At 50.8% G+C, this 12,263-nt stretch overlaps 1 protein-coding gene across 6 annotated transcripts; it reads right to left on the bottom strand.

Moving 5' to 3' along the window:
* Positions 1-723: 723 nt before the first annotated feature.
* Positions 724-8,679, bottom strand: RGS4 (regulator of G protein signaling 4). Of its 6 annotated transcripts, none has more exons than XM_064427435.1 (6): positions 8,576-8,679; positions 7,856-8,080; positions 5,028-5,132; positions 3,977-4,038; positions 3,085-3,251; positions 724-2,566 (listed from the first exon to the last, which is right to left on the bottom strand). In XM_064427435.1, the coding sequence occupies exons 3-6, from the start codon at positions 5,120-5,122 to the stop codon at positions 2,315-2,317; spliced, it is 576 nt and encodes a 191-aa protein (XP_064283505.1). In that variant the 5' UTR covers positions 5,123-5,132; positions 7,856-8,080; positions 8,576-8,679; the 3' UTR covers positions 724-2,314. The 6 variants fall into 6 exon arrangements, with proteins under 6 accessions (XP_064283505.1, XP_064283503.1, XP_064283506.1 ...); XM_064427433.1 differs by lacking the exon at positions 8,576-8,679 and adding an exon at positions 8,182-8,312; XM_064427436.1 differs by lacking the exon at positions 8,576-8,679 and adding an exon at positions 8,193-8,228.
* Positions 8,680-12,263: the final 3,584 nt, after the last annotated feature.

Below are 12,263 nucleotides of genomic sequence, written 5' to 3'. Positions count from 1 at the left end.
TGGGCTGTTCATTTTGTCTCTTTGTTCTGAAGGTGCAGCACTTTATTACCCACTACAGAGCACCCGCAAAACTTGTGCCCAAAAGCCCTGACAAGACCGAAAGCCTCTGGAAGCTTCTGCTGCAATGATGTAGTGGTTTCTCAGTGACTGGAAAGGGAATGACCCCAGGGAGTGCTGATCGAGAAGAAACACCCCCAGGTCGGTGCAGCACAGGCACCCCATGTCCCATGCTGACTCAGGCTTTCGCTCCCAGGATCAGCTCAGGCTCCAGCAGCTGCAGTGCCCCAGGGGCTGGGGCTGAGCCAGCGCCAGCCCTGCTCTCTGCACCCACAGGGCATGGCCCAGGGACAGGCTCAGCTTTGAGATAAAATGTATTCTGTCTGCTCAGGGTTGCAAAGCATCTGCATCAGGGAAGGGCTTCTTGATGTTCCCTGCTCCAATGCTGTCAAGGGGGACCTCACACTCACCCCAGACTCTTGCTGAGGACGGCTAATCCCCATGCTGAGCTGATGGTCAGGCAAGGCATAGACCCATAAAAACCCCGAATTCCCCAGGCTCATGGTGCTGAAGGTGTCTGAAGAATATAATTGTTATTACTTCATCTGCTGTTTCATCTTTCTGTGACTTAAAACAATCTCTGAGTGAAGCCACTTATAACTTTTTAGAGCAACCTTGTCCAATGAATTGGACCTCTGTGCATTTTCTTTTGTTCACATAATAGCATTTTAGAAGGGACTAACACAAACATTTTTATTTAGACTGCATTCATCATTATTTAAATATTGATACAGTTTTTGCAATAGTTACCAAGAGCTCCCAGTACCAGGGGAAAATAAAACATAGCCACATGCTTGGCTATGTTCAGCGCTTTAGCAAGCCTCTCCATCTCCTAGCTGAGCATGCAGGGTGATAGGTGTTATTACATTGAATAAATACAAAATAAAGCACATGTTAAAAAAGAAGTTTCTCTATGGGCCTGGAGAGCCACAGCCTCCTCCTGCCATGCCAAAACCCCAGTGTGAGAGCTGCTGTCTGGACTGGGATGCAGAGCACAGGGTACACAGTGGCCAGAGCAGCAATACCTAATGAAGGAGAGACCAAGGCCGGGGACAGTGAGACACCTGGTGCTGCAGCTCACAGCAGCCATCCTGCAGCTGCCTCCTGTGCTTCCCACTGCGGGTGTGTGCCAAAGCCCACAGCAAAGGCTGTATCTCACCACAGCAATTAAAAAGTCAGCTGCCTTCTAGCAAAGCCCCGGAGCAGTAATGAGATAGACACATTCCTCCTACCATCTTCAGGAAAAGTGTGCCATGCTACTACTGAATACACAAATAACACCTTTAAAAACTCCAACATTTTCAAATACTCCCAAGCAGGGCCTTTCCTCCTCAGATATGGTGGTCCTATTCCCTCACAATCTGCTTCTTACAAGCCAGGACAGGCAAACCTGAAATGGCACTCCCAGTGTCAGGAATACACACCTGTCTGGGAGAGAAGGAACATGTTTCTGTTCTGCTCTGCTGGACTATTTAACCTGGGAGCATGAAGGTCACAATTAATAACATAGGAAATAATGAGCCTCCCCCAAAGTGACAGCTCTGCACAGCCCTAGGGAAGATCCTTGGCCAGCAAAAATGGGGTGCTACAGAGGGAGCAGCAGCCAGAGGGAAGAGCTTCCCATGATGACCAAAGGAGGCTGAGCTTCTCTGTGACTGTGGCTGTGATGATTGAGGGAGGCTGTACGAAAAGTTTTGGTCTCTCTTCAAGAAAGAGTAGGAGCTCTTCCTGTGCCTGATACTGCAATGCAGCACAGCCTGAGCTCTGAGCAAACACTCCTGACAGCCTGGACATTTGTGAGTTATGAACAGCTAAGAACCAGAGCCAGCCCTTTTCACCTAAACCTTTGCAGATTAGAAAGGGGAGATCGCAGTCCCCAGCACTTCCTTTGGCTTCCTCTCTGCCCTGCACCTCACTGGGTGTCGCACGGTGACCTCGACAGTCTGGTCCCTCCGTGGGCAGAGCCAGGGCTGACCGAGCTCCCCAGCACCCTGCTGGGCTCACCCTGGCACACGCAGAGACTGCCCCCAGCTCCTGCCAGACACACACCCCAGCGCTCCTACACTGACCCATCAGAGGAGGGTTTGCTACACACACTGAGCCTGGATTGGGTTACAAATGCTGGCTGCTGCATGACATGGGATACAACTGGAACATTAGACAGCTACTGAAGACAGCTCTGTTGCTTCATGCCAATGAATGCTTTTGCTGCCATATATTCTGCAAGAGCCCAGCCCACTCCTGCCTTGCTGCAGGTTCAGGCACACTGAGAGATGATGTTGGAGTTGCAGTCTAAGCTGTGAGTGTGGTTTCTTTTGCAGTTTTCGGGCCCACAGCCAGCACCAGGTGGGCTGACCAAGTCCAGATAGTAAGGGGACTTGAGGAAGCGACGGTAAGAATCCTTTTCCATGAGGGTGAATATTTTTCTCTGAGCCTCATCAAAGCAGGACAGTGTAGGCTCCAGCATGTTGTGGCTCGTCTTCTCCCGTGTGCATGAATCCAAGTTCACCTGTCAAAGGGCCAAAGGGACAGTGTAAATAGAACCTGTCCCAGAGGGGGCATAGGAAAGGGAAAACCCAAGTGTCTCTCTACCATGTGTGCTTGCTGAGCAGTTGTCCAAAATTACTATTTGACACCCTCTAGCCTCAGCAGAATCTGTGCAGCTGGGTACCAATGCATCTCTGCGACCAGAAGAGCTGTCAGGGGAGACTGACACATATCCCTCTGGGATGCAGCTAGCCAGGAAACTTAAACTGCATGGAAGCAGCTGAAACGTTGGGAATCATGGTCCTCTTGGGCTTCTCCCATTTCAGTGTGCCCATGGAATGGCCATGTGGTTGTAACTACACACACTTTCTCTCTATCCAAGTTTAATATAAAATCAATTAAAAACCCACCAGGTCCTTGCTAACTGGCAGAGAAGCAGAAGCCTTCATCTCTTGTGAAACTATTGACCTCTGCTGGGCTGCACTGCTGGTTCAGAATTTAGGGTGGTGCCTTTGCCCAAGAAATGTTCAGTGCACGTACCTCTTTTGTGGCCTGCACTGAGATGAACTCATCATAGATCTTCCTGGCCTTGGGGCTGAGCTTGGCTGGTGACTTGGTTTTCTTGTACTCCTCACAACTGACCCAGAACTCGATGTTTTCCTCACTGTACTCAGATTTGAGAAAAGCACGGAAAGCAGCCAGTCCTCCTATGGATTATTCAGAGGAAAACCAGGTCAGGCAAGAGTGTTGGTCCCCGAACAGTGGCACCCCTGAATCCCAGCAACAGTGATTGTGGGTTCTCTTTCCCAGAGCTGAATGAGGAGCTGCCCTGGGGCTGGCAGTGGGGAGCTCGTGCATGCTGGGGAGGCTGGAATGCAGAAAAGTTCCATGGGGATGTCACATGTGGGGCCCCAGCTGCCTGTTCCCCCACTGTGACCTTCAGTGTCCCTCCTAGGGGAACACAAGCAACTTGTGTGTTCCCAGGAGGCCTCGAGGAAACAGTCAGCATGCTCCACAGAGCCTCAGACCATGGGAACAATGTGAAGGAAACCTCAAGGACATCTGTATAGCCCACAACTGATGGGAAGACAAAGTCTCCCATGGGTTCAGCTGCAAATAATATCTCCACCTTTTGGTTCTTGTTTAACCCACCACTAACTGTGTGTCCCTCCTCTTGCACAAGGGCTAAACCAGCTGCTTACAAAACAGACAGCTCAGCAATAGGCCAAAACCACACTCATGATGTGTTGGGATTGACCCTTGTCTTTGGATCTGGGCAAGAGGTCCCTTTCCCATCCCTCCCAGAGGTCTGCATGGCCAAAGGAGCTCCTGTGTGCCCCTAAGAGACAATAACATAATGTCCTGTGTCCCCTCCCAGGACTGCTCAGAGCACACATGCTCTGCAGGAAGCATAAGAGCCCTCTTCACTTACTGTCATGATGGATCAAATTTTCCAAAGAGTCTGCCCATTTTCTGACTTCCTCTTGGCTAAGCCTAAGAAGTGACAAAGAGAGAAACACAGGACTGAGTTAAAGAGAGAATAGGAAGGACAAATTTGGGTTGTTTCTCAACATCACTAGAAAAATCTTTTTCCCTGATTGTTGTAAGAGCATTCACATGAGACTGAGAATGAAATATGAGCTTGTTTTACAGATAGCCCCAGAGATCCCAGATCTAACCTACAGAAATTTTGGTTTGCAATCCTCATCACCAGACAGGGGCTAGAAATGAATTTTTCTGGAAAAAATTGCTATGGAATTCATATTTATTTTGTGCCTGACTGCATCTCCTGCTGGAGCACAGACCTGGAATCACTCTTACAGGTCATATCAGTGAACTGCAAAGGGCTGGTTCCTTTAACCTGTAAGGGGAACAGTAGCTATGTGGAAGAAAGGAACGTGGGAACTAGAAGCACATGGGGAGCACATCCTGCATTCATTCCCTCTACCACACTAGAACACCCTAGGGTTCATCTGTTCCAGTAGCAAACCTTGGCTCTTGGAGCCCTCTTTGAAGAGAACACTGTCTCCTTGCAGACTGGGCAGCCCTGATAGGCTGCTGGCTGGTTTGTGTGCCTACACCTCTGTGCAGCTGTGTGGACCATTTCACAAATCCAGCCCAAAGAGGCATGGCACACTGATTGTGCAATGTGTCCAGTTGCACTGGGTCTGGAATGGAGTCATTCCCCTGTGCCAGACACTGTACACATCCTCCCCTGTGCTCATTCATCTTGAATCATGGAAGTGGTGGCAGAAGGGACCTATAGTTCAGCATTCTTCATGGAAATTGAAGGCCTCAGGTGTTGATAGTCAGCTAACAGGACTATCAACACCTGAGGGCTCTTGCTACACTAGATTCAAGCACAGGTGTTCAGGAAGAATTGGGAAGCAGCAGCAGAAACACTAATGGAGTCCAGCTCGGTGAAGGAATAAACAACATTGCAGCCAGTCTGGGATTAACTAAGTGACAGCACCTGCTCTTACCTCTGGCTTGAAGATAACTTCTCCTTCTTGCCCTGGGAAGAGCTGTAGTCACAGGAATCTGACTTCTGCAGCAAGAAGCCCAGACGGTGCTTCATGTCTTTGGCACTGAAAGAAAAAAATCAAGGAGGAGATGAACACAATGCTTTGCACTCCCTCTGCAGCCTCCTCACTGCACAGGCTTCTCCAGCATTACTCAGTGACACAAATGCAGGTCACTGACAGGGACTCCAGTGCTGATTTTCCACTCATTGCATAATGCACATTTTGCATTCTAGACAAACAAACCAATGCCAAAGAAGTAATTTTTCATGTTCAACCACATCTGCTAAGAAGGTCATCACCCTGGAAGCAGGTGGCAAAGGGGGAGAAGCTGCTGTTTTCCATTGTTTACAGTAAAAATATTGTGATAGAAAAGCATCACCATGCTGTGTGTGTCACCTCTCCTGGAGCCAATTTGCCCAGCTGCCAATGTGTGGTAACTCCTTACTAATCCCTTCCTGCATCCCCTGCCATTTCCCCACCTCATCAGCTGGCCACAGGAACAGCAGGGCCATGCAGGCCACCCCACCAAGCCCATGACGCAGAGGGAAGGGAGGAAATTAATGGCTTGGAGCAAGACTGTGGGTTGAGGTCAGGGGATGAGCCAAGAGCTCCACCACAACCAGCCCACACTGGCTGCAAGCTACTCCCTCGCTCTAAAGCAAGCTCCTCTGAAGATTCATCCTTAATTCCTTCCAGCTCAGGACAATCCTTTCTTCACAGCAGCTTCTAGATACGCAGCTGATACTGGCCTTGGCACCTCTCTGGGTTTCCTTCCAGTTTAAGAATGAGGGGTGGGTAAACCATGCCTGCTTGCTCAGGGGTGCAAGCCCTGGCCTGCCCCAAGGTGCAGTGATAGTGTAAAGCAGGAAATTCTTCTCCTCCTCCTCGTATCTGAGCCTGGAAAAGAGCAAGAGGCTGTGCTACAGGGCTGAGCTCCCGGTAACTGCTCAGCCCCCTAGCACTGCTCTCTGCTCCAGTGCCCTGTCAGGGGTCCTGGCCATACCTGATCTCACTACTTGCCTCAGAAATGTTTTCTTAACAGCTCCAGCACTTGGAGAGAGCAAAGGGAGCTCATAGCTGCTTTAGAGCAGGGTGCCTGTGGCCAACACCAACACCCAGGCTCTGTCCAGGCACCCATGGGGACCCTGTGCTGCCAGGCTCGGGCTGCCTAGTGCTGTCATGCTCCTTGCCCAGGAGAAGGAGACTGCTCAGGTCTGCAGGAGGGTGGCAGCAGGAGGAAACAAGACACTGCTGCTTGCAGCCAGTCACACAGCTTTCTGGAAGGGAGGGATTTTGCTGGGAATCCTGGACAGACGTGTTTAAAAGATGTGAACTATTTTTTCCTTGCATTTTTCAATTTTTTTAATTTTTTTTTTTTATCCTCATCAAATATTCCTGCAAATTGGAAGTGTCAACACTTTTTCTTTGTATTTTCAGCACCTGTTTTTAAATCCAACCATGAGCAGGAAGCTTTATTCTCAGATAGGAGCCAGTTGAGTCTGTGCTCGCATTTTCCCAAGCCACTGCACAGCTGCCAGGAAGCAGCCTCGGGAGTGCTGCTGAAGGACGGGTGGGCAGAAAGGTAGCACTGCACCAGCAGAGTTTGGATGGGCTGGATGAGAAGGGAGCATTGTGCCTCCCTCCTGAGCGTCTCCAGACTCCAGAGCACCTCAAAGGGAGTAATACCCCTCAGGCAGGGCTCATGCCAGCCCACAGACCCCTCATGCTGGGCTATAGGGCAGACCATGCTGCCGAGAGCACATCTGGGGCTGTGCAGGCTCTGTCCGGCTGATCCCTCAGACCATGGTGCAGCCAGGTCCTGCAGGGCTGCAGTTCAGCCCATCCTGATTGGCACTACATGGCAGGGGTGTGACGAGCCCCACACCAGCCCCACAGTGCCGTGCACTGGGGTACAGCCTAACCTGGCGCCTCACCTTCACCCAGGGAACTCAGGCTGATCCTGCACCAGCTGGTGCCGCATCCACCATGCCCTGCATCCCTGCCTGCTGGCACACGGGTCTCTGGTCCTGCCAGGCTGCAATTCTGCATTTGAAATGCATTTCAGGGGATAATCCTTAATTTATATCCTGTCTGTTTTGCTTTCCCCTCAAAAGAATCAAGAAAATTTAGTAGAGAGGAGCTAAAGGAGAAAAGGGGTGCAAAGACTGCAGCAGAAGCAGCTGACAGGAATATCAAAATATCGCAATGCTAAAAGCTGCTGGTTTTGATGATGGGAATGATGGGAAGGAAGGCTTTAGAGTTCCCCCAGCTCCGTACAAAACCTTTCTGCAGTTCTGCTTCTAGCTGAAAAAAACACAAAAGCCTCTAAGCAGTCATTTGTATCTAATCTTGCAAAATAATCAGAGCCAAATCCTTCCTCCTGCCTCGGACACAAAGCGCAATGCATCAGCGTGTCTCCGGGCTAACAAGACCATTACCAGATGCTCAGAAATAAACAGTACCTTTTTAAGCAAGTGGCTGGCAGCGCAGCGAGTCCCTTGCACATCTTGCTCCCGAGGTCGGATCGGTATTCCAGGAAAAACAACCAGGCAGGAGGCGGCAGAGGCTGCGCACGAGTCCTGCGCGGCTGCGGGCTCGGTCCGGTGTGCGAGGCTGCTGCGCTGCCTCGCCTCTGTTTTATAGCCTTGCCCGACAGCCCAGCAGCGCTGGGTGACCCAGTCAGGAGTCAGCGCAGCAGCAGCACCCGTCCCCTTTCTGCCCACCCAGGAGGAAGAGGGTGACGTATAAAACCCAGACAAAGGGGTGAGAGAGATTGAAAACCTTACCAGAAACGAAGCTCGGTGTCTGACTGCAGAGGTGGAATCTTTGAAAAAGGCTCAAAAAGCTTCGGGGATTTCCTCTATTGCAGGAAGTTGGAATGGTGCAGATGAAAAGCAGATTTTTGCGGGGGGACACAGGTAATAAAAAAGGTCAGAGAATCAGTTCTGAGAAGTGAGATGAGCTTTACTGGTTCCTCTGTTAATTTCCTTTCCTCTTCTATTTAAAGTAACCTGGATCAAGAAAGGGATAAGAATTTTAAACAGAAAAGGTTACCATAATCCAAATGAATGCAGAAAATAAAGCTCTTAAGAAAAGAAGAATGTAAATTCACCAGGGAACTACCCAGGCAGATGAGACTTTCCTGTTTTATTCCAGAGTCATGTGAATATATATTTTTGGTGAGGCTGCAACAAAAGCCTGGGGGGGTGCAAGGCACTATTGGAATATCAAATGTGCATGTCTCAGCACATAAATTTGAGGACAGCTCAAGTACATGCGTGGAAAAAAGAAATTTAGGAGACTGGCAGCACATCTGCCTTAGATGTGGGTGTCACTGCAACACCTTCTCCATTTGCATTTGCAAAATCAAAAGCCAGACCCGGGGACTCTGGTATTACCAAAGAAAGATGGTCAATTAAAGTAAAAGGCTTAACTGTGCCTGCCCAGAGAAGTCTTTGAAGCAGTTCTGAGGGTACTTTATGCTAAAGAATGAACCCACGAAACACCTGTTGTGGTGCCTGTACAGCCCTGGCTCTGCTGTAGTTCCAAGAACAGAATGACTTCAGCTACTTGTCCTCAGCCCTTGGGTGGTGCAAAAGGCATCTCTCTCCCTGCCCCTCTAGGGAGAGAGAGAGTTGGCTGATATTTATCGAGTTTCAGCTCAGCACAGCCTGTACCATCCTTATCAAAGAGGGGAAGGCTTTGGGCAGACGGAGGTGCATATGGGCTGCTGCATTTTAAGTCCTGCTCCCACTGTGAAATAAAGGAGCTTCCGATTAGCAGCAGGCTGCATGCCCACACTATCCACTGCTGCATCCCCTCTCCCAGAAACCTTTCAGTGCTCTGCTCACGATCTGCAGAAGTTGCAGGATGAACCTTTCCCTTCTGTGTCTCTAGAGTCTACAGCCAGCAGCATCGAGTCCAAATCCCCAAAGAGTTTACCTGCCTCTGCATTCTCTCAGATCATTAATTGTGCTGAAAGACAATCCTCTAATTAACTGTAAAATGCTTTTGTACTGTCCTGCTCCCAAACTTGAGGCAATGAGCCTTCGAGTCCTGCACTGTTTGGACTAAAAATCAGCTCCAACTCAGGCCAGTGTAAAACTTTACCTGAGTGAATGCCCTCGTCCTTTTATAGTGTTGGTGACTTGACAGTGCTTGGGTGGATCTGTAAGAAGCAACTGAGCACTGGCAGAATTGGTGCCTAAGCTCTGTGGTGTCTTCTGTCTGGGGAGAAGTCGAACGGCAGAATATGGCCAACAGAAAAAAAACTTAACTAATTATTTACAAAATATCTATTTAATTTAATTTCACTATCAAACTTGTGCAATGTTACTGACATTCAAACAATTCAAGAGCTCATCTGGCTGACACAATCAAGGTGTTTACAAGCTCTAATCTTGCCCCTCTCTCTGGCAAGGTTGGAGCTCTGGCTCAGGCAGGTCACAAAGGCTGCTTGCTACGGAAAGGAACTTCTATGCATAACACAAAAATTGTGCAGTTTGTTTGCAAAATGTTGTACAACCAGATTTAGGAATGTCACACTTCTCTGTGGATTGCAAGCACATTTGGTGCATGGCTGTAATGACACTCACATGCTGGTGCTGTCAACATCAGGTCACCTTCTGCATTCCCCAAATTCTGTGTGAGCAGGCTGTAATCAGGAATTTCCAGCACTGCCATCACAACAGCCAGCCTAAAGGGCTTTAAAATTAAAACCATCCTCCCTGGACTGGGCTTGGAGACTCCTAGAAATGCTGTAGCTGAAATTTCCCTTTTTCCAGTTCATTAACACTGACTGGCTCTGCATGGACCCCATGAAAGGAGTTTGGGCTTGTGCACTGTTTCTCCTCTAAGCTGTGTTTCCCAGCTCTTGCAGTTTAATATCCTCTCAGCTACCCCAGCTGGTCTCCAATCCAAAGTATCCCTTCCATCTCCCACCATCACAGGCAGGCCTCTTCTCCCAGGGTACAGACTGTGCTGTGCTCAACAGCAAACTCCCCTCCTCCTCCTCCTCCCTGCCAGCTAGTGAAGCAGCAGCTCACGCCATGTTTTATGCCTGGCACGTAATCCCTGGCTTGCTTCACCTGCTCATGGAGAACTCAGCAGTGAGGATCGGCTTGGGTGCAGGGCTGGGGGTGGGGCTGGGCCATCCCTGTGCTGTGCAGTGCTTTGGAGGCACCCAGGGGCTCTCAGGAGCCTGCACAATTGCAAATGTCTGTGGAACGCACCATGGCATCCCTTGCCCCCACACTTCATCCCTGCTGCATCTCGAGCAGCTGGAGACAGCTCCGAATGGGAGCTTTCCCTCCCCCACTGCCAGGGAAGAACGTCACACACGTGTGCTCAGCCCCGCACACGAGTGCGTGTGGGATGTGTCCCTGGCTCCAGAGGCAGCCCGTGGGAGAAGGCAGGGAGCACGAGGAGCGACGCTGCTTCCTTGCCGCTGTGGTCATTGTCCGGAGTTGAGCTGCCCCTGAGGCTGTTGCCCTCCCGCCCCAGTCCCATCCCTTCCCACCCCAGAGCAGCTGCCGTGGGATGGGAGTGCACCGGGAAGATGCTGCTGCTTTGTGTCACTGGGAGCAGGGAGGGTGTGCCACGGGGCTGCGAGGATGTGCTGCTGGGCCGGGGCGCTCCTGCCACAGCTGCCTTCCCCAGCCTGCCTCACGGGGGCTGTGAGCCACTCCTGCTCCCCTGCCATCGCCCACAGAGCCAGCCAGGCACCTTGGGAAGGGGCGAGCAAATGCCCAGCTGTGCACAGGGGACACTGGGCAGGGCACAGCACATTTTTCCCATGGCCATCCACATCCAATACATGTCTGGCAGACAGTACTGGTGAGGAACTGGAGCAGCTCCCACACAGCTGAGAAGCATCAACAAGGGTGGCCCTGGTCCCCAAGCCCCCAGGCTGCAGAAGCCCTCCACATGTAGCCACTTTGGGGACATTTCTGCCCAGGCGAGTGGGCCCAGAGCTGAGCCCTGCTGTGGGGAGGGGACCTGTACACCTGTTAGCAGGGAAGATTTCCTTCCAGCACTGAGGGCTGCATCTTACCCACACAGACATGTGGCTTGAGCGAATTAGAGATAATGAGCTGGGAGCAGAGAACCCTGGAAAGACCATTGGGATCTGAGCTTGGATGGATGAACTCAGCTGTGTCTGAGCCTGACGCTGCATGCAGCCACATTTCCTATCCCAGGGCACTGACTGCAGCCTGACCTCCCTAAGAGACACATGGAGAGGCCACACTCATCCCCAGAGGGTCCCCCAGCTAGCGCTGGGATTCCCAGAAACAGTGTCCCACAGCAGTCTGAGGGAATTGGCCTTTCCCATGGCTCTGCAATGCACTGTGTGACTCCACACGTGACCACGGCCCTGGCTCTCATGGCCAGCCCCGGGAGGCAGCCTGAGGAGTGGCCATCTCCTCCCAGCTCAGCCCTGGCAGGAGGGATGAGTCACCCTTCTGCGATATGGGTCATTTGCCGCTCACATGGACAATTTCTGGAGCACATGGATGTACCTCCAGGCTGACCCAGTCCCCTTTCTGCTCTGCATGCACGAGGCAAATTGGAACTCTTCAAGGGAAAGCAGCTTTAGTATGCTGTCATAGTTTCTTGATGAGCCTGCTCTACTCTGAAATTATGCTCTGCAGACGTTAGCACGTTCATTTGGAACCTCCCTTAGCTCCAGCTTCATGCAGTTCATACAACCAAATACGCAATCCAGACAATTTCCCCATGCTTCTCAGTTGTTTTCTACTTATACGTGCACGTACAACAGCATCAGTGGCCTCTTGTCATTTCTATGGGCTTGGAATTTCCTAATCATTCTGAGGGAGTGGTGGGAGTTATATTTTTATTTGCTTCAACCCCAAGGTTTGGGCTTCCTACTTGTCCTGTTACGACCCAGAAAAAAATATTTCAACTTGTATCAAAGGAAGAATTTTATTCAGCCCAAATGGATGGGTTTTTTCCCTCTCCTGGTTTGGATTTGCTAATGAAGTGTGTTGTTTTTGTATGACAGGAGCTGGGAGCCGCTGCCCCCTGCCCGGAGGTGGAGGGAGAGGGGACCCCACAGAGCGGGGCCATGCGGATGGCCAAACCCCAGCAGCCGATGCCCTGGACCACAGCAGTGGCGAAAGAAGGAACCCAAGCCCACCAGTTTCTGCGGGGGAGCCACCAGACGAGCTAGAAGCA

This window comes from Passer domesticus, chromosome 7 (genome assembly GCF_036417665.1).
Source record: "Passer domesticus isolate bPasDom1 chromosome 7, bPasDom1.hap1, whole genome shotgun sequence".
Classification (NCBI taxonomy): Eukaryota; Metazoa; Chordata; class Aves; order Passeriformes; family Passeridae; genus Passer; species Passer domesticus.
The sequence above is the reverse complement of the archived record's forward strand: the minus strand, read 5'-3'. Positions and strand labels throughout refer to the sequence as shown.